Genomic DNA, 26525 nt, shown 5'->3' on the forward strand with positions numbered 1-26525 from the left:
AAGCTTCAGAAGTTCCCCGTACGGGCCGCCAAATGCCGCAGTCTGGCTGGGCACAAATGCCGCAGTCTGGCTGGGCACACAATCACGAGCCACCACACAGCTTGCAGATTCAAACAGCAACTCTTTATTCCCGAACTCACACCAGCCGTCTACAATCACGTTCTGGGGAAATCCACGTTCTCTGCCCAAATCCACGTTCTCTCCCAAATTCACGTTCTCTCCCAAATTCCCCTCCACTGGGCTTCTATCTCCAAAATATACTGTCTAAATCCCATGAGAACTCAAGGGGAACTCAGGCAGCAGGATACGCCCGATTCCCAGCAGGAATAATCTTAAACCTTAAACCTGGAACCTAAACTGGGAACGCCCTAAACACGATTATGTTAAACCGGGAACACCCTAATCCGCCCTGGTCCTTGAGCAAGGTCAACTACATTCAATGTCACTGCAAAATGTCAGCAACATGGGGTACGCTGGCAAGGAAATTGTCATACCTACTTGGCTAATGGCTCCCAGCACACCGCTGTGTCTAGAAAGTCTTTCTTTTGCATTAAAACCTGTTCCCCTATAATTCTTGTTATTTGTGTGGGTCTAACCATAGGTAATACACAGAACAAATGGAACCCTTCTCCTGTAGGACAGATTATCACATCAGGTCTCATGTTTCATGTACGCTTTCTGTTTTCCAGACCAAACCCCTCCATGCCTTTACAGGAGTTTCCAGTCCTTACTTTCCTACTGAACTTCAGCAAGCCTGTGTTTCCCTGAGAGTAGGGTCAGGAACTAAGCACAAACTCTTGGTGTGGTCTGCGTCTCATAAAACACAGCAAGCCTCGTAGAAGCCACAGTCTAAATATTCTGTTTCCATCAATGCAGTGTTAGACCACATTTGCTTTTTGGCAACCACAGAGAAGTGCTGACTCATACCACACATAGCGCCAACCCAAAGGCCTTTCTATACATGTGGCTGCTAAGGTACGTCTCCACAGTCCTGTAGTTGGGTGTGTTTATTTTAACCTGAGTGCAGGCTTAACAGTTCATCACCCTCGCGTCTCATCAGGGATCTGTGGCATATCTTGTATGATCCTGTTTATGTCAAGCAGCAACATTGCTCTGTTTTCCCAGCATTGCCTCAACTCTCAATTTGATAAGTATGCCATAAATATCCTCATTGGAGTTATTGACAGAATGTTGGAACTGGACAGGGCTGAGGTCAGAGCCCTCTGGCACCACATTGATGATCTACTCCCAGTGTTTGAGTCTCTGAAACAGTTATAGCCAATGAATTGTATCATCTGATGGCAGCCATCCAGCTCCTAAGGTACCCCCATGAACTCTTTCCTGGCACCCAGGTACAAGGCGTTGAGTCCGCTTGCCCGACCTCCCAAGCCATAGCAGCTCCTCGTGAATGCTGGCAAGTGCTGTGCAGCATCTTTCCCACGATGGGTACCACACACAACCCTCTATAGTTTGCCTCCCTTGGCGGGGGGTGGGGGGGCACAGCATTTTCTCCTACAATTTCATTCTTTTTCATCTTTTCTTTTTTTTTTTTTCTCACTCCGTGGGATAACATCAGAACTATTTAGGAGATAATTTTTTAAAAAAAACTTTATTTGTTCTTTCTAGAAATACATGACATAGAGTGTATTTTGACGTATTACACATACATGGAATAGTGTAACTTGTTCCAATTAGGATTCCATTATTGTGGTTGTCTATGATGTGGAGTTACCTTGGTCTTTTATTCATATATAAGGATAAGAAAGATATGTCTGACTCATTCTACTGTCTTTTCTATTCCCATCCCTCCTCCCTTCCCATCATTCCCCTTGTCTAGTCCAATGAACTTCTTATCTTCCCCTCCCTTGTAGTGGGTCAGCATCCACATATCAGAAAGAACATTCTGCCTTTAGTTTTTTGGGGTTTGGCTTATTTCACTTAGCATGATATTCTCCAGTTCCATTCATTTACCAGCAAATGCCATAAGTTCATTCTTCCTTATGGCTGAGTAATATTCCATTGTGTATATAGACTACATTTTCTTTATTCATTCATTTGTTGTAGGGCATCTAGGTTGGTTCCATCTGGCTTGGCTATTGTGAATGGAGCTACTATAAATATTGTAATGGCTGCATCATTATAGTATGCTGATTTTAAGTACGTTGGGTATAAACTGAGGAGTGGGATACCTGGGTCAAGCGGTCATTCCAATCCAAGTTTTCTAAGGAATCTTATTTAGGCTATAATAATGAGTGTCAGCATACTTAAAAGATTGAGGAAGGGCTCTTTTGATTTCAGAGGAGAGCCTACACTTGGAGTCACAAGAAGTAGGGTAATACACTAGAAAACTCAGGACAAGTTGTAGGAGGTCCACATGGGACAGGGTGGTGAGGGAAATGCAGGATAAGCTGAGTATGTTCCCAAGGTTTTCACAGGGCTAAAATCAAGCAAACATCTGCAGATCACCCCTCTTTTCACTTGTGCCCTTTCTCTCTCACCCTGCCTTATGTGAAAGCACCTGGGGAGGGGGGCATTGTTCTTGATAGCACTGGGGACAGCCTCTATTCCATGTGGGTTCTAGGGATGGATGAGCTCCTCCACTCACCCCAAAGTGAAGATTCTGCAAATCCACAGTACATGGAGGGATCAGAAGCCCACATGAGGGCTAGGGTTGTGGCTCAGCGGTAAAGCGCTTGCCTAGCACATGTGAGGCACAGTGTTCGATCCTCAGCACCATATAAAAATTAATTAATCATTAATTAAAGGTATCGGGTCCAACTACAACTAACCCCCCCCTCCCCCACACAAAGCAAACATCTGCAGATCACCTAGATGGAACCAACCTAGATGCCCTACAACAAATGAACAGATAACCCCACCCCCACCCCGCACACACACAAAGCCCACATGAGTGGCAGGGCAGAGGTAGCCCATAATTGTCAACACATCACTGCTGTCCTGTCTTGGTTCAATTTTTCTTATACTTTTCTCTTTATTCATATTCATTATACAAAAATGAAAGTTGCCACGAAAATTCCTGGATATTTATATTACCTAAGACCAAGTACTTGTATGAGATCACTGGGAAAGAAGTATTTTAATTGTTGCGGTGAGCTTTGACAGCATAGTGTCCACCTGCTGTTCACTCCCTAGCGTTCATTAACTGCCTTGTAACTATCTCAGTTTCTCGGGGAATGGGGCTCCTATTCTCTTGGCTTCAAGTCCATTTGTTCTAGGGGAGTTCCCTTGTCTTGTTGGGGGCTGGGGTGCCCTCTGGTTAGCTTCATCCTATCAGAACACAAGGTTCTGACATGTTTGTTTCAGGCCAAAGAGAAAAAGATTTTTGTCGTGGCTTCTGGAAGAGAGAGCCTTGGTTCCTTTGGCTGCACTTGGCGCTCTCGGGTTTCCAGGCTCAGCCTTTTCAGTGGCCTTGCTTCCAGGAAGGGAAAGTCTGAGAGAGAATGGCAGCAGCATAGAGGCAGGGGGAGGAGAGGGGAGCAAAACTGGATTCTGAACACAGGAGGAGCAATGATGAAACTAGGCTTCGGGGGTCACTCTGGACAATGAGTCTCTGGGCATCCGTTTTCTCACCTGCAAAATAGGAATCATGATATAGCTCTTCCTGGAGTTGTGTGAGGACCAGGGGAGTCCTGGGAAATGCCGAGAACAGTGCTCAGCACTGGTGTGTACCCTGCAAGTGTCAGTCTTCATCTGAGCTCTCTCCCAAGATGCAGCTAAGCTGAGACCCAGTCCTGGATTTTTTCAGGCCTAAAAAAAATAAATAAATAAATTCTCTTTTGTCTTCACCAATTTGGCTTGTATTTTGTGTCATTTAACCTTCAGAGTCCTATTTAATAGTTTTAGTGAAACAAATTCTTACTCAGTTTTTTTTGTCTTTAACAATACAATAGTAAGATAAAAATAATCCAAGATCAGATGTTCCTTTTCTGATTATTGCCTAATAGTGAAAAATTATCTTGGAACAGGCTAATTTCCTCTCCTTCCTTTCTTCTTGGTTGCAATTATTTGAAATTTATTCCCAGCATTTCATTAAAAAAATATATATGTATGTATATATGATATATATATATATATTTTTCCAGCATTTCTTTAAAAAAATTGCATGTCATGAAGACCTCTGGAATTGCAATTAGATGTTCATAACAAGCAGTATTCAATATGTGCAGTATTCTAAAATGATAATGTCAGATGTTTAAAATAAAATATAAAATCATTAAAATAAATATACTAAAAAACAATATTTTAAAAAACATACAGGGAAAGAGGAAGCCCAGAGTTGGCTGGGGCTTTGGGTGGGGCTAGGGAGCAGATCAGAAAATATGGCGACCTGTGCTGGGTTCAACCAGTGCTTGGCTGTGTGGTCAGAGAGGTCAGTTCTCCCTGCTATTCTGGTTAGAAGAACAAAGATAATAGCTGAGATTCCCTCTTTATTGAATTGAAAGTGAATGAAAGCTTTCTTAATCACCTTAAGTAATATATTTAACTTTCTCTGTGGCTGAAATGATAGAAATTCGAAACATGTGACTCTTAATGAGATTGATCTGCATTTTTTTGATCACTTTAGAATTCGCAGTGTCTGTTTTAAGGTCACCCCCGCTATTCTTGTTCTTTAACTAAGGGTTTTTGTTAGTCTTTTCCCCTCTGTTTTCTTCTGTCTTAAAAGCCCACCTGGCCTTCTGCCTGAGTCCTTGCTGTCCTTAACAGTCATCAAGGAACTTGGCCATTTGCGCTGAGACCAGTAGCAGAGGCCCTAGTCAGCTTTAATTAGCAGACAGCATGCAGAGAGGAACAATAAGAAACAAAACTAGTAAACTAGAGAAAATGGAGACAAAGCCGCATGAGTAGAATTAGCTCTGGGAGCTGGGAAGAGGGAAGCCACAATGGTGCCATTGTCCCTTTTTCTTAGCATGTATAGCCAGGCCAGGCGTGAAGTGGGCACTCGTGGGCCTGTGGAGCAAGCCAGGGATGAATACACGGGAGTAAGCATTTGGCCATGTGTGGACACACTTTGTCTTGCCAACTCCACCAGCCTGGGGTGGCGGGGGAAGAAAATCACAAAAGAAAACCCAGGCTACCTGTGTACCAACACAAAATGCATTTTCCACTGCCCAGGTGAAAATAGCAAAAGCATTGAATGAGGAACAATGTGACATTTACAAAAGCTAATAAGTCGCCCACTGACCTGAACCAGGGCATTTGTTTTTGCAAATTTTGCTGCTTATTTGCAAGTAAGTATTCATTTCATGCCTCGCTATTTGGCTTTTAGGTTGGACTTAATTTAAAAAGCTGTAGCATCTTTGAGTCCAATTTCCTCTTTTCACATAGCATCTGTCCCTGACAGCTTGTGTGAGGCTCTGCCACTTGTTGAGGCCAGGGCGAGAGAAGGAAATGACAGGGGAGAGGCGAGGTGGACATACGCCTCTTGTTGGAGGCGGCACTCTCCAATTCTGCACGGCCCAGTCACATGCTTAGGGGGCTTCTTGGTTTAAGCAAGGCAACAGATGTCTCCGAGAGGGGGTGCTGGCAGCGTCACAGAGGCCAGCAGGACTGCGGGTTAGGCATGAGTGAGCTAACGGGAGAGAGAGCCGCACATGCTTTTGCCCTCTGCTCAGAAGTGGAAAATTGGCCAAAATTAAATAAGGGCAAATTCTAGAACTGAACAGAGGGCGAAGGCAGAGAGAAAATACTTACTTGGAACAAGCATTACCCTGAGGGTGGTGGTGGAGGGAACTTGACTGCGTTCAAAGACAAACATGGCCCTGTGCTTTCTATTTTCAAATAGATGGCACAAAAGATAAAAGCCAGTGGGGGGTTGACTTTGCCTATAGATACAACACCTTTTGCTTTGCAAAACATAGCTACTTCTTTACACATTTACCTGGAGGTTTGGTTCTGAGTGTGATCAAGAAAGAGAACTGAGGCTTTCCCCCTCTGGGTGTGTCATTCTGTTACTGGGACAAGACTATCAGTAAATCCCAGCCAACCCATACCTCATTTTAGAACAAGTAATTGAGTTTGTGGTAAGCAAGCGCTTACAGATGGAGCATGTCCTTAATCTACTTTCCATTTGATGTTTTCAGTGTTACTTTTAAAGCAGCTTGTTTGGAGTTCAACATATTAGACTTTAGTTCTTTGGGGACTTCGTTCTTAAGTTAAAGGAATCTTTGTAAATTGCTTTGTCCCTTTATTGGGCTTTGTTCCTGAAATTACTGAGACTCTGTATAATAGAGTCTGTATTATATATTCTGTATTATAGCACAAGGTGCATTGGACTAAATCTTCTGTGTTCGTGTTCACTTTCTAGGACTTTACACGGTATGTCCCTATCCCACAACCCCCCTCCCACCCAGATGTTCTGGACACATCTGATCTCTGGACAGCCCCTGTTGCTTTTATGCAAAGGAAACCAACCTCCTGACACATGCTGCCAGAAGCTTCTACTCAGAACCCTGTTCCTTGTGGTCCTGGGGGTACCAAATGTCTAATGGTGCCCTTTTCCTTCCACTTGACGTCTAAAGAAAACAGTGAGCCTGATTGCTAAGCAGATTATCACAGATCCATGAAAGAAGGCCATCTCTGGGCCACATTAGGCTTAAATTCAAACATAGCCACAGGTCTAGAAAACCAGCAAAGTCAGAAACAATAGGGTGCACTTGGCTCCGCAGTTTGAGACTTGTAAGCCATCAGTAAGTTTTACTGATACTTTCCCAATTATACAAGTAATAAGATGATATTCGTAGGCAAATTCAAACAAAGTATGGATGAGGAAAATGGACCAACTGCCTGCAAGTTCTACAGTTAGAAGTGATCACATAAATCTTTTAATGTTTATGCTTTTAATTTCCTACATATATCCACATGTAAATATTTTTCTTACTATAAAGATGTGGCCAGACTCTTCATATAAATTTTATTTCAAAATCTATTATGAACATCTTTCCACATCTTTAACTATTGGACATCATTTTAATGGCCATGCCTAGCTCAATTGCATGGATGGATTTTTTTTTTTTTAAACCAGCCAGCTCTTGTTAGGCATTAAATTGATTCCAGTTTCTCTTTATTCTAATAAACTGTGCTGTTATGAACATTCTTATAGCCAGAGCTTTATGCATTCTTAATTATTTCTTTAGTATTAAATCCTAGAAGTTTAATTCTTAGTTTAAAAACTGCCATGGTTCTTGTAGGATTTACCTCACATGCTCTTTAGTAAGACATAGAATATTTAGGTGGCCAAAGTTTGCAGCTTCTCATAATCTGAACTGAGGAAAAGACAAGGAAGGGATTTCTGTCTTCTATTCTCTGGGAAATTTTGTGTGCGTTTTTTCCCAGCTGTGAATTTGAAAAGTACTGAGCCTCTCATATATTTTGGTTGTTCTAAGCCCTAAATTTTAGGTATATTTAAAGTAGGCCTCATGAATCACCAGGGATTGGTGCTTTTTATAATTGTGTATGTTTGTATGCATTGCTGGGAATTGAACCTAGGGCCTTGCACATGCTAGGCTAGCACTGTAACACTGAGCTACCTCCCCAGCTCTTTTTATCTTCTTATTTTGAGGCAGGAGATTGTTGAGTTGTTGAGGTTGGCCTCAAGCTTGCAAACCTCCTGCCTCAGCCTCCCAAGTTCCAGAGATTACTGGTGTGCGACCCATGCCCAGCTATAATGACAATTTTACCATGACAGTTATATTTGTACATCCCCTCATTGTAAGAATGTCTATAATTGTCACAGGTGGCAGGGGAGGGAGAAGAACAGGGCAGTCCCTTAGTTCTTCTGAATAGAGATGCTTGTTTTTGATACGCTGAGCACTATAAAATACAGACTAATAGTATTTTACCGGAGAATAGAAAATACTTAAGAGAAGCTGGAGTGCTTTGAGACAACCTTCAATCCATTTACCAAAAGAGCTCATAATGGAACTCTCATTTCAAGGGAGGCCAAACATTAATAAATATTGAGAAAGGGAAGTTAAAAGGACATCAAGTAAATATTTTACTATCCTTTCTTTGATCTTGGAAAGCCTAAAATATTTTTCCACACTAATTTCATGCTGTATTGATTCCTCCCTGCCAATTGGCTTATTGGAGCAGACACAAACGCCTCTCTTAACTACAGCTTCCATTTCCATAACACTTTACAACACCAACAGGTATTTATGTTTTCACTGGCATCACTTATGGATATCACCACCGTTCTGGAATAATCATTGCTAGTTAAAAACTGGATCAGGTCATTAAAAGCATTGCCATGTTATTGAGTTGGGTCTCAGTCATGTAATAACATCTCTGGGTTGGGTTGTATTGGTTTTGGAGAGGGGGGAAAACAATCCTGTACTTCATTGACTCTGCCACACTCAGCTGTATTCAAAATACATTCTGAAGCTGACCGTGTTTCCATTTCTGTTGCTACCATCCTCATCTTGAAAAAATGAAAAGTCTCTATCCCGAACTGCAGTAACCTCTTAACTAACTGCTCTGTTTCCATGCTTTCCTCCCTTCAGTACATTCTGAAGCCGGAAGCCAGAGAGAGCTCCCCAAATGTAAGTCAGGCCATGTCCCACTGCCTCCTCCCTCAGAGGCAGCCCCTGCATGATGGCTCTTGCTTTCCTCACCAGTGCCCTGCCTGCTTGCACTGATCCATGGAGAAGACAGAGCTGTCACAGAGGGTCTCCATGAATTGCCAGCGCTCATCTGCATCTCCCAACCTCAGTGCCTGGATGCTCTGCCTTCCTGCCTTTTCTGAAGGTCACTGTCCCTGCTTCTGCCTCAGTCACCCATTCCCTTCTGCACTAAATCTTCCCTCCCACCTAGCGCCCTGGTACCTTTGGATAGCTGCTGCCCCTTTCCTCTTGTGCGACATTGATTTTTCCTTCTGCTGGATCCATTCCTAGCAGCATAAAAACAGGCTGTGATTTCTGTCATTTGAAGAAAAAAGAAGGAAAAAAAAACCAGAATAAAATAAAATAGGTTTTTTTTTTTCTTAAAATATTCTCTTTCCCAGCATCCACCCCATTTCTCTGTTCCCGCTACAGCAAAACCCTGTCCATTCTCCCATTCTTGTTTGAATTCACTGTGGCCAGCCTTGCCCACATGGCTCCACCCGCACCCTTCTCCTCAGGGGGTTTCATGACCTCCAAGGTGTGAACTTCAAGGGTCCGTTCTCAGTTCTCATCTTAATTGGCCTCTCAGAGCATTTGCTAGTATCGATCAATTCTTCCACCTTGAAACGGTTTCTTCTTGCTGCCAAAAAACACCCTCTCCTCATCCGCTGTGCTCCTGCCTCAGGCTCTCTGTTATGTCTCTGTTCTCACATCTTGCTCCTCTCTCTCCATCTCTCAGCTGCAGACACCCAGGCCTCCTTCCTGTTTCTGCCCTGCCAAGTACATTTCAGCTTTCTGCCCCATGGCTCTCTTCCTAGGTGTCTGCATGGCTCTCACCCCGCCCTTCCTTCAGGCATTGGCTCCAGTGTCACAGGTGCCATCTACATCTTTCCTTGTACTTTTTCTCCACAGCATCTCTGGTCCTCTGCCTCACTGTCTGTTTTGCTTATTTATTTCATTTATTGCTGGTCTCTGCTGCTAGGCAATAGGTTCCACGCGGGTGGAGATTTTCATCTGTGTGTTCCCTGTTGCATCCCCAGTGCCTAGAACAGAGCCTGGTGCATGATAGGAGCTCAAGAAGTATTTGTTGAATGAACAAAAGATAAACTTTTTTGCTATTGTTAGTAATGAACTTGGAGAAAAATTTCAGTGAATCCCTTTGAGTCTTTCACTTTATAGGAAGTTGAAAGATTTTTTTAGTTTTCTTATAGTTATGTGACTTGAAAAATCAAGTTATAAGTTTGGGGACAAAAACAACAAACATTTTGGAAGATGGACTACCTTTCTTTTTCTGCCAGTCTTTCTATATACACAACTGTCCATTGAGAGTCTGTCCTTGGTGTCTGGTTACTGCAGGAAGGTTCCATTTCTTTGCCAAACTGAATGACAAAGACAGAATCAAAAAGAAGAAGCCAGAGCTAAGCATGGTGGCACATGCCTATAATCTTAGCAACTCAGCTGTGGCAGGAGGATCGTGAGTTCAAAGCCAGCCTCAGCAAAAGTGAGGTGCTAAGCAATCCAGCGAGACTCTGTCTTTAAATAAAATACAAAATAGGGCTGGGGATGTGGCTCAGTGGTCGAGTGCCCCTGAGTTCAATCCCTGGTACCTCCTCCCCATACAAAAAAAGAAGTAGCTGAGATCTTGTCTCAATGTGGCATTTTTGGTTCCCAAATATCATACGTGCAGACCTGTGTGGCTGCTGTAAATGTACCAATTCCCTCCTGCCCTTCCTTCATGCCTCCCAGCCACACAGGGACCTCACAACTCCCCTTCCTATTCCACGCATATCAGCACATGGTGGCATGTGCCTCACACCCCCCCCTTGCCTTCTCTCAAGTATTTTTCCTTCAAAAACACCTTCTATCCTAATCCTGCCTGTTGAAGTCCCTTCAAAGCAAACTCACCTCTGCTGCCTTTTCAGAGCTTTGCCAGTTGGCCTGGACTTCCTGATGTCCTGTGCTCCAGAGAACAGCAAGCCACAGGGCACCTCCATGTGGCTGCGTCCCTGCACACCTACACATAGTGCATGCACACCCAACACTAGCTCATTGAGAACAAGGATTGTATCTTACTGTTCTGGTGTTTTCAGCACCAAGAAAATACCTTGGACACTGAAGGTACCTAAGGTAGTTAGAATTGTACACAAGTGGACATAAAGCATTTAAAAAAAATCAGGTAAAAGATCATTCTTACAGATGCCCTTCTTGTGGGTAATATCCTTCCCATTCTGCTTTGTGACTATTTGTAGCTGCTGCACTTGGTTTAGATATTTTGCAGCAAAGCCCTGTGCCCCATCACGCCTCCTCCTTCACCCAGGCAGCAACAGTGAGCTCCTTTGTCTAGTGCTTCCTGCTCACCCAGGGGCCCTGGCATGTGTCTGCTCATCTGATGCAGCAGTGGCCAGGATATTACCCAGGGCTGATGGGGTCATCCTGTTGTTCTTTGGCAGAGAAGGAAACAGGTTAGACAACACGCACCATTCTATAGTGCAGAACTGGATATCAACTTCTGCCTTTCTGAAATCCTAGTCTTGGGTCTCAGTATAACCTGGCAACTATACCATTGCCAGTTCTTAAGCAGAAGCTATACAAGTGTAAATCCCAGGAGTCAAGAAAGAGCTAAAACTACAAACCAAGGCTGGGAGTGCAGCTCCATGGCTGAGCCTGTGCTTCAAGTATGCACCAAAACAAAGAAACCAAAAACTGTGAGTCAATCCATTCATGGTTATTGAGGCTTTTCCTACCACTGTTCTCACCTAGCAGCACAGACAACTGGGGTGATATTTGGTTGTTGAGACTAATATCAACTCACCCATAGTATTTGTTAGCTAGACTAAGAAAATGCTTTCAGAGGCATTTCTAAGTGAGCACCTGATAAGCAAGTTATTGACTAATGCAGACGGCCCTCAGCAGCATTACTGCCATTGCCAGCAGAGGGGATTAGGCAAATTGGCAAAGGGCCTCCAGCCAGAAGGGTCTTGTGGGAAGCCACACTGATGTCTGAGATGCTGGGCATTGGGTCCCAGAAGAAGGAGGGCTGGCATGATCTTGGCAGCTGGGCTGTGCATGAGCACCTCGGGCTAGAAATATCCATGTTGAAGAAATACGTGCTGCAGCTGGGAATCCCATAACCAGGCTTCCTCCAGAAAGGGAAGATCTGCTCATGGGTAATCACCTTTTAAAAAAGTCTAGCTTATCTCAAATGCATTCGATTAATTGTATACTAAAACGCTCTATTTGTAAGGATTCCAGATGATGCTGGGAAAAAAATGACTGCATTTTCTGAGTGCTATGGAGCAAACCAACAGAGAGATGTGACAGTGCAGAGGGAAGGAAAGGTGCCCAGGAGAGAGCATTTCCCTAGCAGACTCTTCTAGCTTCCACCTGTGGGTATTTGCATGCCACAGGGCTGTTCCCCGCACCACCCCCATACTTTAAAAAAAAAAAAGTGCTGCTTTCTAATGCTTCACGCACACTTGATTGAAAAACCAAGGGACAAACGAGATAAATTGTTCTATATGTATTTAGCAGTCCCAAGAGACATAACCAAAGACGGATACTGAATGAACTTATTAACCTATGAATTGCCTTGAAGTGCACAGTGTCACAGTGTGAGTTCCCACAGGTAAACACTCTTTGGGAAACTTTGCCACTAGCCTGAGTCCATGCACAGCTACCCCCATGACAGAATCCCTGCCAGAAGGGAGATGCACTTGGGAGCTGCCAGATCCAGAGGATGCCTGATGAATGACTCCTCTGTATCAAGAGAGGGAAACTCTCCTAAAGAGCGGCACCAGTACCGATCCATGGTGATTTCTGTTTAAGGGAACTCACTCCCTCTTTGGTCTTATCTGAAGTCTGTTTATCATGTGTGTTCGTGATGATCCACACGAATTGAGGCATTCTTGGCCCCATAGACAGTGTTGTCTGGGGACCACAGCCAAGGTGTACAGTTGGGCTGAGCTGCATTTTTGTGGCTGATTTATGTTCTTCTAGCATTTTCAGAAATTTATGCTCACCTGATGCAGCAACACTGACTTTGCTTCCTGCCAGCTCTTTGCCTCATTGTTCTCACTTGTCAAATGAGAATGGGAATTCCACTTTTCCTAGGGGTCTTCAGGTAATAGATTATAGACCTAGAAAGCTCAACATGTATAATGTATTGTTATTGTTGACCATAACTCAAAACTCTGACTTCCTATAAAGGTAATGCAATTATGAACCAAAGTTACTGATATTACTTGGTATCCCATAATCATTCTTATATTTTCGTTAAGTTGCTATGAAAGCTTCTGGGAATCTATGGGAACTGAGATAGAAACGCAAGTAACTGATACATGGGGTAGAAAGTGGCAAGCGTTTTAAGAGGTAAGTAGGTAACTCTCTATGGGAATCCAAACAAAAGCATGCTTTTTCCAAGGAGAAGAACCAGGAAAAGACTTGGTAGATGAGGAAGACTGGGAATGGGTAAAATTGGAAGGGATGGGGATTCCCAACAGGCAAAACAGTGTAGACTGAACCCATTGGGTAGATTTCTTCAAAACCTAAGGCAATGAGTACCAGTAGACTGGGAAGAAAGATTGGGGTCATAATATGGGAGGATTTCTATGCCAGTTGAGGAGTATGGACTTTATAACAAGAGGCAAGGGTAAGCATGAGAGTGTAGGATGAGAGAGACTGGAGGAAATAGATCAAATGAAAATTGTTAGTGTCTTTAAAATCAATGAGGGCATTTCAGAGAAAGTAGACAGGGGGTAGGGGGTGAGGCAAGAAAGACCCTGAAATGAGACAGGAGTTCGCCTTCCAAAAAAAAAAATGAGAAACAAAGATGACCTGTGGTAGGAGATGGGGAGATGGCCAAGGGCCATTAGGGCACAAGGCTTTGACACAAATGGATGATCCTAAGAAAACATTGTCCTTTAATAGTCTTTCCCAATTTTGAGCGATGTTATTTTCTACTTTTCATTATGCTCAAAATAGCTAAAGATGTAGCCTAGATCTGTGAGCCTCAGGAATGACATGATGGGTTACATTGGTAAATCAACGTGGGGCTTCAGTTCTCAGACTTGAAGAGTTGTCTTTGTTTCCAAACACATTTCAAAGCATGGATCTCTGAATTGGTGAAGTAAATGATTAGCAGGTGACTATTTGAATAACAAGGAATATTTTTTCCAAAAGCTATTCTTCAGGCGGTCCTTAGCCAGTGAGCATACTGGCCGTGGCTCCCTTAAACTGTGATTTATTTATAGGTGTTTGATAAAACACAGGAACCAACTTATCTCCTATAGCATGGTATTCCTTAGAGCTACATGTTGCTGTGGGCAATGTTTTTAAAAAGGCTTATTATATATGTATGGAGTTACCATAGCATAACATGTCTAAGAAATCCAATGAGCATATATTCATTTTATTTTAGTCAATTTTGAGAACTAAAGCTATTATTTTTTATTAAACACATTAATGAAAAGCTTAAAATTTGATAATCATTTTGATCACTGCCACTTGTATAGTCTCATAATAATACAGAGTCCAGAAAGTCTTTTATTATTTTTTCTTCCAAAGTTTGTGATGAGGAAAGTTTTTATAATGTCAACTCAGAAAAACCCAACAATGGCTCCCTCTATGAATCATTAAACGAGGTGAATTATTTTGTTTCCAAAACAATTCCAAATTTTCCCTACAGAATGCTTTTATAAATTACTCTCTGCTGCCTAAAAGAATGGAAAGCAGAGGCTTGAACAGATTTTTGTACACAAATGTTCGCAACGACATTCACATTAGCCAAAAGGGAGGAACAACCCATCATCTGCAGATAAATGAAAAAAAAAGATGTAAGATATCTAGATATCTAGTTTTTTTTTTTGGTTGTTGTTGTTGTTGTTTTGTTTTTTTGTTTGTTTTTTTTAATTCATTTGGGATCTAAGTACAGCTTTAAAAAGAAGGCTTGCCCCTGAGAGAGGGTCCCAGACACTCCCAGCCTTTCTGGGGCTCCTGAACCTCCTATGATCCAAACATACCTGAGATGCCTTGTCTCCTTTCCCGCAAGGACCATCCAGACCCACAAGGGATGCAGATCTGGACTCCGAGAACGGATGCTGAAGTCCTTGTGCACACGCTTGTTAGCCAGGCAACCTTGGCAAGTCCCTTGAACTTGCCATGCCTCATTCCGTCTCATCTCATCTTTATGTGAATTAAACTATTTGCCCCACTTGACCTTAGAGAATTACACTAGGCGAGAACACTGGTTTTTAACACTCTGTACAGAGGGGATTATCATCACCATGGTTTTATGCCTAGGAAACAAATTGATAAAAATTCCCCCTTAGACATATTTTTCCATTATCTTTAGTGAAGCCATCTGGCTCCCCAGTGAGACTGGAGCTGGCCACTTTAAAGAGTAGGAGGTGAAGCACCACGGTATCTGCCTGTGGTACAGGAAGTTTGTGAGTCCTATTTCCTCTGAGGAACTTGGGCAAAGCCAGAGGAGCCCTGAAGAAGCCAGTCACAGGCTGGGAACCCCAAATATAGGGACACCTGGCTTTTTCCAAATCAGCCACAGAGGGTGTGCTTTTCTAAGACTGGTCTATAGAACTGCGGTTAGCAGAGTTATTTTTTATTGTGGTAAAATATACCCAATGTAAAACTTATCATTTGAGCCTTTTCTGCGAGTAGGGTTCAGTGTACATTTGTATTGTTGCCCAACAGTCACCACTCCATATATCCAGAACTTTCTCATCTTCCTATAGTGAACCTCCACACCCATTAAACCCTAAATCCCCATTCTCCCTCTCCAGGCAACCACCATTCTACTTGCTAATTCTGTGACTCTGTCTAGGCTCTGGACTTCGGGTGAGTGGAGCCATATAGTATTCATCTGCTTGTGTCTGGCTTATTGCAGCCAGACATTTTCAAGGTTCATCTATGCTGTGGCACCAGTCAGAATTCCATTCCCCTAACAGCTGAATGGTATTTCATGCCACGTGCATACAGTGGCATACTATGCAGCTCAGAGTGCCTAAATCCTTGCCTCACCATCTTCCAGGTATGTCTAGGTACCAGGGGCCCAATTCAGTGCTACTCAACAGAGGTACATATTCTTTGCCCTTGTTACCATGTGTGTATGCCAGCATCTGTCTTCTGGTCCCTAGTCACTCATTTCCCTGAGGCATAGCCATGTTAGTCCATGGTCCCCACAGCAAGACAGCTTAAAGTCTGACTCTATGAGTAACTGCCGGGAAACACTTGATGCATGTAGACCAGTTCTTTCCAGAAAAATACATGGCAGCCTGCCTAAGGCTTCTCCCCATTTCTGTGCTACCACTAGGGCTCATGGAACTCGTTCACCTATTCTTATGATGTGCTGGGGCATCACAGCCTACTTGGGGCAGTCTCAGTCCTTTGTCCAAACACTCCATGCAGCATCTGCACTCTGGCACCTTCCTGGCCTCTTTACCTCCCCTACATTGCTCAGTTCTACCTGTGAGTTCCATTATCCATTCCTCCCAGGGCTCTGACTGGAGGTAGGTGAGGCTTGGGGGCCTCGGTACCTCCCTGCCACTGTGTACTGGTCAGCCAGCTTGCCCAGCCTGTGGGTCCCTCTTCAGAGTGTTTGCTTGCTTAATACCCATCATCCACCTTCAGCCTTGCTCCCGCTCTAGGATTTTGAAACACAATGAATTAATTTCTCCGTCTTCTCTATTGTGCTGTGTCATCCCCTTTCTCTAAAATAACAAATGCAGTAAGTCTTAGCTGATGGACGAGGTCAGGGTCACTGGGTACAGGGATAAAATACCAAACAATACTTCCAATATTCTTCCAACTCTAATGGTTCAGCTCCATGGTTTAGCAGAATTTCAGGAAGAAAGTAGAGGACATAAATTAGAGAAGAACCAAGCCAACCAAAGTAGCAAAAAAACTGATCCTTGGTATCCGCAGGAGATTTATATGATGTGAGGCATAGTTGAGAATTATGAAACCAAAAATGACTGAGGGAGCAGATAAAAAGCCATATTCAGAGAGGCTTAGCCAAACTGAGCGTGTAGAGAGACGATACCCGCTGACAGCAGCGAGAGACAATGCAAAGTGTGACCAAGTGAGTATTAACTGTCCTAATTAATCTGCTCTGGAAATTTAGCATTTTATATTTAAGGGTAAAGTGGAATATTCCTTTATAACATTGTGTTGAAATGAACTATTCTGTTCTGTGGATGTAGCTCAGTGGAAGAGTGCTTGTCCAGCCTGTGCAAGGCCCTGGATATGATCCCCTGTACCATAAAAAAAATAAAAAATTAAATAAAATAAGTACAATGGAAAAATTTCAACCTGTTTTGACTGCATACCCAATCCATTCAGTGTGTCATTTGAACATTATGTGAGAGAGCATCAAGCAGGAGTACAAAGAAATGCATGCAACCTGGTTTTGTGACTCATAACCTGCTCCATGAGCTGTGCTCTAAATCTCCTTCTCCCGTCCAGGGAGCTCTGAGGTGTGCCTGCCTTTTTCCTCAAGCCCGAGGAGACGGGCTTCGATCAGAATCTTAGAGGGTTTGAACAAGTGTCCTCTGCATTTGAGGGTACACAGTGGACTGGGACCTGACTCGCTCTGGAAAATGCAAGCTGCGGGTTGCTCTGAGATTGCTGCTTGAAGATTGACTGGGTGGCTAGAATGTGTCAGTTTGAGGATTTGACTGTTTTCCATGAATCACATGTGAGCCAGACCCCAGGGACAGCTGGCATGGGGCCAACTTAGATGCTGTCCTGGAGGGCCACTTGGAGGGATAGATTTCCAGTGGCTGAGAGAAAAAACTCTAAGCAACCAACACAGGCCTGCACTGAGGAGACCACAGGCAGGTGACCTGTGACTGTGAGGTTAGGAGCTCTCTGAGGAACCTGGGGGCCACCCAGGGAGGAAGGGTGTGCTTCAGATGGCTACTGTGGGAGCAGCTCTTGGATCTTCCCATGCAGCACTCATCCCGGAAGGCCTCTCCTGCCCTCGCTCCTCCCTGCCCATCCAGAAGAGCTGGAGGCTGCAGTTGGCCCATGATGGAGGAAGGCCAAAAGGGCCAGGGGTGGGGTGGGGGGCTTCTTCCAGGAAACTAACATGAAGCAGGACTGCACCTGGGAAGTGGGAGAAGCTGTAACTCCAAATCAAGTTTCAAATGTTATTTGTGCACTCGACTGGGCATATTACTTTTTCCGCTTTGTGTTCTGAGTTGAGTTACTGACAAGCTTACTATCAGCTAAATGCAATCTGAGATCTTGGGTCCTCCTTCCTCTTCCTCTCTCTCCTTCTTTCTGCTCTCCTTCCTCCTTTTCTCTTTCTACTCCTCTTCCTTTTCTCTCTCCATTGGCGCACGCCTTCAGCTGCTACTTCCTTTCTTCTCCTTCTCCCTATCCTAAGCATTTTAGACTCATTTTTTCTGCATGTTAGATTTCTGTGTTCCATGTCTAAGATGCTCACTTTTAGGTGGGCAAAATACAGAGTTAGTGTCAGACAAGCATTTCGTCCTGTTCCCAGTATTGTGATTTACTTTCTGTCTTGTCCTAATTTAAATGCCCTTTAGGATTTGCTATGGGAGCTGATGTGGGAGTCTTCATTGATTTAGTCAATAGCTCACAGTGTAAGCTGATAAATCTTTAGTCCCTAAACTGGTTGTATCTTAAGCAGCTGATGGGAAGGCATCATTCTGCTTTATCAGTTTCCTGGGAGGATGTTTCAAGTAAAAAACTGTAATCATTTCCTGGGAAGTTAATTCTTAGTAGTTCCTGAAAAGGAAAGTGCAGTCGTCATGAAAAAGAATGTTCTGATTAAGTGACTTCTTTAATAAATAATAAAGAGGAACATGAAGCAACAAATGCAGGAGGGATAGTAATGAGAAGACAAAATCCCTCTATGATGTGCTGACTGGACAGAGGACTATACACCTAGGGGGGGGTGGGATGTGGCAGGAAATGGGGATCCTTGTTGTTAAAAGGAAGGAGATGGAGAGATGCTGAATGAATTGTTCCATCTTGATCCATGACAAATTCACACTCCAAAAACAAGTGTCCAGGGAATCTTGTGTCCAAAGTGATTTTACAAGTGGTTGTTTGTTATTTAAATGTTGTGGCTGGTCACTTAATCCAGTATAATCAACCTTTGAGAATTGCTACATGCTCCCCTTGTCTCAGTAGCCTTGTTAGTCCCTGAGGGATAACATGCAAATGTACACAGGCCAACTCAACTAAAGTTGCTTTGGGGGATTTGTGTTCTGCAAAGTTGCCAATTGCTGTCACCAAACACAGCTGTGAGCATTTTCCTCCAGTGGTATGGAGTAGATGTAATAATTAATCCTCTGCATTTTAGAGGTAATGACTGGTAATGTCTAAGACTCCTTAGTCTTAAGGATATAATTTTCTTGTGATGATATTTTCAAAGGGACATCCCCAAACTCCCATTATGGGGATAGTAGGAGGGGGTCAGATAGAAACATCCCATCAATGTTCACTACCTCCTCTTTAGTTAAATTCTTTTCCTGGACCTAAGAAACAAAGATTTGAGAAGCCCATTTTTCTGTAAATCTAATGCCTCCCAACCCAGGATCCCTTCCAATAATTTTTGGGATCTATAATCTCTTTTCTACATTTTGAAAAGTCTAATAAAAAATCTAATGGAAATCATTATCTATAAGTAACTATAAAATGAACTCAATTTGTTTTAGAGATAAATCTTTCTCCAGTTTGGGGAGAAAACATTCCAGACATCCAGTTTAAGAGGAATGAATGAAGGGGGTCTCTGAGTTAGAGGGTTGGTAGCTTGGTTCCTTCAAGGAACCAAGTGGAGGAACATTACCATGTTCCTCTCTGCAACACTTTCATTTTAGCTCAGTGAGACCAGTTTTGAACTTGTGACCTCAGAACTTCAGATAATAAATGAGTGTTGTTTTAAGCTACTAAGTTCCAGCTAATGCATTCCAGCCTCGATAGGAAACCAATGCTCATTGTATCCTTCTGGATTTGGCCTTTTAAATAAAACAGCTACTTATATTTACTGGGTATGCTGGCACACAGATAACTTTGTTGGGAAAGTCTGGAGAAAATAGGAATCCATACTCCTCACCATGTTCTACTAGTATCTGTGTTCTCTGCCCTTCCTATCACTTCATGCCCCTTCTGCATGCCCTGGGCTCCAGCTCCCAGCTCCTCTTCAGTTCAGTTCTCAAACTTTCTGCCTTGGTCCCTTAGCTTGAAGGCCCTCATGTCAGATCTTCAGCTGCCTACAGTGTCCCCCCCACCAGGTCTTGCACTAAACTTTCCTCCTCTGTTGGCCGGGATGGTCTGAGTGCTCTCACAGACCCCAGACCTCAGAGGCTTAAAACAATAAAACTTATTTGTCCCTCAGGTCATCATCCAGTGGTGTGTGTGTGTGTGTGTGTGTGTGTGTGTGTGTGTGTGTGTGTATGTATTAAGGATGGTGACTCTCTGATGTCCCACGTGGCCACAAAGACATTTCATTGTCATGACCTCTCTGTCCCTTGAGACCATCTCAGAATCTTCAGCAGAATCATCTGTTCCTTGGTGAGACACAAGGAGTTTGCAGAGGATTATTTAGTCCAGGCCTGGGAGTAGGAAGCGTCACCTGCCCATTTTCCATGTGATACACTTCAATGCAGAGGACTGAGCGCATAGTTTTCCTGTGTGTCCAGGAAGAAAATCAGTAACCAAGTAGGCAATGGCAATGCTCTACCTGCTCACCAGAGATACCTTCCAGAGCCACCCCATACACATCTGCCTGGTTAGTTTCTGTGATAGTGCCTCATTTATTTCCTCCATAGAACTTTACAATATTTATATGTCTCTTTGTTAATTGTGTCTGCTGCCTCACCACCGACACCAGAGCTGCAAGGATATAGGGTCTCCTCTCTCTTGCCCATGGCCCCTGCTCAGGCCTGGCAATACTGTGTGCTGCCTAGAGTATCTTAACCAGTCCCAATAATTAATGTGTGATGAATGGATATTGGAATGATCAAAAAATGAAGCAAAAGCAGTCATTATCTAAAAGGTTTCCACTATTATAGCAAAGACAGAACAAATAGGTCATGACATTTTACAATATTACATTTTAAGAAATAATGAAAATCTTTTGAGTATAAACCATGGAATTTGGGCTAGGGATCAAAAATGTTTGGGTTGGCACTGCACTTTTGATTTTGAATTTGAGTGTGGTTCTCCAGGTGAGCAGGCTGGGAAGAGCTGTGCTCTGTTCTTACTTGGGGTGATTAATTCTCCTCTTGTATTTGAGTACAGAGCCTTCACACACCCTTCCAATTTGTCCAGCATCTTTTCCACTCACAGAAGCCAAACCATCTTGCTCCTCTCCTCCCACTGCCTATCACTGTGTTTGTTCGTGGTGGCCGGGTGACAGAAACATGCTGTCTCAGATGACTGAGTGTGTGTATTTTGCTTCTCCTTTTCTTTTCCACTCATCGTCCTTCTGGCTTAGCATGCACAAGTGGTATGTGGCAGTCCAAGAAGGGAAATGCCAACTCAAGCAGTGAGATCTGTGAGTCATAATGGAATCCCAGCTGTGGCATCTTGGGGTTTTGTCTGTTTGTGTTTGCATTTGTCAGTTCATTGAAATCAAGATCTTAGTGGCTGATGGAAGAAGATTCTGGCCTAGTCACAAGCAAGGCCTCCCTTCTAGTCCTTGGTAGGGCTCCAAGGAGGGTACTTGACTCTGTTGCTGGAGACCTACTGAAATCTAGCCCAGTTCTGGCTCCTTCATGGATCCAATTGACTGGAGCTTGGCAGAATGCAGGAAGGCGAGGGCTTCAAGTACCTATTTCCTGGGACCACTGGCCAAGCAGGATTCCAGGACATCAAATGGATCTCTACCACTTTATTTCTCGCTGATGGGGTAGGCACATGATATCTCCTAGGTTGGGGGACCAAGGAGCTGTGCTTGGGATAAATTCTTGTGAAGAATACAGTAAACTAGGTTGTATATCACCTCCCTTTACTTCCCACACTTTGACGTTATGCAGATGAAACACATTAAAATGAACACTAAAACCAAGGATGTGTGCAAAGATTTATCAACAGGAAGGCTCAGTAATAGAAAAAATGAGAACAACTTAAATGTTCACATAAGGGAGTAGATAAAAATAAATTATGATGCATCCATGGAGTGAAATACTTGAAGCCATTAAAATTGATCATGTAGAAGAACATTAAATGACATGTAATTGTGTTCACATTTAATTTTTAAAACTCAGGCTATAAAACAGTAGATACCATATGATCCCATTTTTGCAATTAAAAATGTATAATAAATATACTTACATAAAAATGGAAATGATAAAGATCAAAATGGGGTTGGGTATTGTGATAAATGCGATTATGAGTGATATTTTCCTTTATTCTTACTGACCACTAGTAGTTTTCAAATTTTTCATAATGGGCACATATTTCTTTTGAAAAGGGATATAAAACTCTAAAATGTTATTTTGCAAATTAGATGACTATCTTAATTGGCTCAGGTCGCTATAACAATACCATAGATTGTGTGGCTTATAAACAACATAAATTTATTTCTCATAGCTCTGGAAGATAGAAAGTCCATGATTGAGGTGCTGGCAGATTTGGTGTCTGGTGAGAGCCCATTTACTGGTTCATCAGGCACCTTCTCACCTTGACCTTACATGGCAGATGGGGAGGGAGGGGAGCTCTCTAGGACCACTTTTTTTTTTTTGCATCCTCAATAATTTATTCAAAAATGTATTTGATAACACTGTATTTTAAAATACGGTTTCTTATATAAATTATGCAAGTGTACAAATGTAAGCATTTAAATATTTGCCTACTTTTTGAGGCACTAACATATTTTGCAAAAGTAATCTTATGTACATAGTTTTAGTTTTATTTTATTTTGAGGCAGAGTCTCACTATGTTGCCCAGGATGGCCTAGAATTGGGGATCCTCCTGCCTCAGCCTCCTGAATACCTAGGGTTACAGGAGTGGCCACCATGCCCAGCTTACACATACATAGGCTTACAGTAAAACGCTAAGGGTCATAATGAAAGCCACCTCTTGTCTGCCCTCCCCAGGGGCCTTGCTCTCTGGGAGGCACTCTGCTTCAGGGAATTGGCTTTTCTTTTTCCAGTAAATTAAGTCATTAAAGGACATGTTGAAGAGTGTATGCTGGACACCCCTCTGTCCAATGGAGAAATGGATACACGTAAACTGCCAGTCTCACAAGCTTTAGGGTCTCTTTCATCTGGGTTTTGCTGCTCATTTCTACAAAATGCCTCTGAAACTCAGAGCTTGTGCCTCCCTGCCTCAACAGCCACACACCTGGGGGTGGGGAGGAGTTGGTGTTCGGGATGGAGTGGTGGTCTGTGGCCTCTTTCTAAGGGCACTAATCCCACTCAGGTGAGTTCCATCCTCGTGATCTAATTACCTCTCAAAGTTTCCATCTGCTAACATCGTTAACATTGGAGGCTGGAATTTCAATCCCCAATTTTGAAGTTTAAAAGAACTCAGACATTCTGTCCATAACATTGGCTAAACCTCAAAATAGTTACTTGTTGAGGAAAAAAAAAATAAGTGGCTATTTAAAGAAGATGTTCAGTACAAAACAAGCCATGGACGCACAGTAAGAAGTCCAACAACGTGCCTTTCTGTACCTGTTTCTCGTCTCACCACGGATCCTTTCTCCTGCCTCCCCCTCCCACCCAACTTCAAGGAGCCCCTGAGCCCCTTGGCTTCACATGCCGTTCCGCCACCATCGCTGCCTCGCCTTTGCCATCTTTGATGGAACCTCCTACCTCTCAGCCTTTGTTCACATGACTGTGCTCTTCTGTCCTCCAGTGGCTACTGGGTGGATGGAATGCTGTGGTTTGAAGATGGTTTGTTCTGTCAGCCTGGTGGGATTGTGAAGGATCTCTGCTTTCCTCTGTGGAATGGGCTTGCAGCCTGGGCAGTTTGGTCTCTGCTCCCTGCCCCACCTGCTGCTTGCCTCCTATAGGGCTCAGCCATGACACAGCAGGGGCCCTCCTCAGATGTGGCCACCCAATCTTGAGTTTCCCTGCCTCAGGTACCACGAGCTGTATAAACCTCTCCATAAATTATCCAGTCTGCTAAAGCAACAGAAAATGAACTAAATCAGGGACTCATTTTAAAAGAATAAGATTAAGGGCTACTTGAACTTGGAGTCTTTCCTGACAGTCTCACTTCCCTACCGTGAAATGACCCTCCTTTGGGTCTCACTTTGTTCTAAATACTCACACAGAACCTTAAATCTCTCCTGCACTTATTGGCATTTACTTTGTATCAGGTACTTTACACTGCCCCCCCTCCCCATATTAACCCATACAACCTTTGCAATATCCCTGTGTGCTGTGGCCAATCTTTGAGAACACTGAGGCACAGAGAGAATTAGAAACTTGTCAGAGCATCACAGGTAGAGTCTGACACAGTTGACTTTAAACCCAGGCGGTGTGGCTTCAATATCTCTGCACTTTGTGTGTTTTGTGTTCATTAAACTATTCCCATGTCTCTATCCCCCACTACCTTGTAGAGAAATGATCACATCTTAAATAGACCTGTGTTTTTTTTGGTGCCCAGAGGCTGGCATATAGAGATTTCATGATAAGCATTGATTGAATGACTATTTAAGCAAGTTTTTATTGAGCACCTGTCACTTGCCAAGCATTGTTTCAGCCCCTGAAACACTTAAATAACAAGAAACATCAAGATGCCTGCCTGCACTGGTGGGAGCTGCCCGACTTGGATTCTAGTGAAAATGTCAAGGGCACGTTGGGTAGATGATGTGGGTATTATTTAGTTGACACTTTTGCTTCTTTGGTATTCATGCTTCATATTCTCTTATTTTAATTTAGGGTATAATTGGAGGCAAATGCAGTCCTGAAATTAATGAATCCTTCATTTCATATCAGAACTCTGCAGCTGATCCAATATAAGTGAACCATGAGTGGTCACATCATGACCACTTGATGTTTCTTGATGCTTCAAAGTGTTTTTTTTTTTAATGTAATGCATATCTGAAAATATGATCTTTCTCTCCTGTCTTTATATTCTTCATTCTTACCTGTCTTTTTCACTTTTCTCTGGTTCCCTCTGCCCCCTTCTCCTGCAAAACTGTCTTGCCGCTTTCTGCTGCTTTCTCCCTCGTTCTGTTCCTCTTTCTTCTTAGTTCCCTGTACTTTGCCAAATTTGTATTTGTAAACAATTGATTCAAATTCATAAAGCACCATGTGATTTTTTTTTTCTTTCAACCTGTAGGCAAAATGGAGAGGGATTAATCTGACCAAAATGGAGTTCAGGAAAGTGCTCTAGATTGAATTTGGGGTCTTAAGAAAGGAAGAGAAATGAACTTCTTTTAGAGGCCAGAGCAAACTCAACAATGTGGACATCACTTCTGTTTTACTAATAACTAAGCAGAGATTTAAAAGAATTAACTGACGGAGGTCACATAAATAATAAAGAACATGTAGAAGGACGTGTTCTTCTACAACATGTTATTTACCCCTTTACAGTGGAGCTCTGGAAAAAAAAATTCACTTCTCCTGCTTGAAGAGTATATTTTCCTAGGTTTTCATTTATTAAAATAAAATTGAGGTATTAGGAAAATCAGACTGTTCCCAAATAATGGCATTGTTTTTAAACAAAAGAAGCCTTACAGGAATAGAAATAACCTATTATACTTGCAAAATACCAGTTCAAAAATGTGCCACCAGAATATGGTATTGCTTCACTTTTGCTTCCCTACACTCCAGCCTTCATGAGTGGAAAGCACTCTTTGCTCAGAGCCTGCATGAAATTCGAGTGACCGTAGTGTGACCAAAGAAAGTCTCTGCATTCTATCAATAGTTTCGGGAATCATGGACATCACACAACCTAGCTTTCCAGGACATTATCTCTTGCAGATATGCTTTTTGTCCAACTGTTTCAAAATTGTGGTTAGTATTCCTGAGTCTCTGTGAGTCCACTCTGCCACTGTGCTTGAACCCTTTGTAGTTGTACTTCCTGTCTCACTGAACCAGCTCATGGGTCCCTAAGATGACCATTTTTTTGGGGGGGGTACTAAGATTGAACCTGTGATTGAACTTAACCACTGAGTGACGTCCCCAATCCTTTTTTTTGTTAGTTTTTTAATAGGGTCTCATTAAGTTGCCAGAGCTGGCCTTGAACTTGTGATCTTCCTGCCTTGGCCTTCTGAATCACTAGGATTATAGACATGTGCCACCATACCCCGCCCAAGATGATCATTTAAGGTGCACAGAGAAGGAAGGATAGATAGGATTCTAAAGTGAACTAGAAACAACTTTTTAAATGACCTGTACTTCCATTGAAGTGTGAATAATTAAAACTTTACTGTCATTTATTTTTCTGCTGTCTTATAAACTGTTCTGGGATAGAGTAGTTCCAGGCATCCCTTCCCTAAAATGTCATATGATTAAATCAACATTGTGAGCTTCTGTGGGCAAAAGTTTTCCAAGTGGCACCAAATCCCTCAGAACTAAATCCAATGTAAAAAATGCCAGCATCCGCAACCTGGGAAGGTTAATCCTAATTGAATGTTCGATTATAAAAATTGTACAGTTTCCTGAATTCTTATGAAATGATGATTTTTATCATGTTGCTGGAAAACAAAGCCATACATTCACTTTTGTTTTGGGGGTTATCTCAGAAACAAATTGATGAGACAGGCAATGCTGTATGCTTCTGGTACACAGATCTTCCTTCAGTTCTGAATGCATTTATGGCAGTTATATTAGCGAGAGAGATTATGTCAGAATTACTTGGCAAAGTCTGCTTATTTTGACTTGCTCCATCATTTCCAGATTTGGCAGGCTAATGCAAAGATTGCAATTTCCTCCATTATGATCCGAGGAAGCAGATTGC

General features: G+C 42.8%; 1 protein-coding gene across 2 annotated transcripts in view; it reads left to right on the forward strand.

Annotated features, from left to right (window-relative positions):
- Chn2 (chimerin 2) overlaps positions 1-26525 on the forward strand; it is a 301879-nt gene that overhangs the window by 88824 nt on the left and 186530 nt on the right. Inside the window, exon 2 of one of the 2 annotated variants that reach the window (XM_048786398.1) lies at positions 8523-8561. The exons of the other annotated variant lie outside the window; for it this stretch is intronic. Within the exon in view, the coding sequence (XP_048642355.1) occupies positions 8523-8561 (39 nt within the window). The remainder of the gene's footprint in view (positions 1-8522; positions 8562-26525) is intronic. 2 annotated transcript variants of the gene reach the window in all.

This window comes from Marmota marmota, unplaced genomic scaffold (assembly GCF_001458135.2).
Source record: "Marmota marmota marmota unplaced genomic scaffold, marMar, whole genome shotgun sequence".
Classification (NCBI taxonomy): domain Eukaryota; kingdom Metazoa; phylum Chordata; class Mammalia; order Rodentia; family Sciuridae; genus Marmota; species Marmota marmota.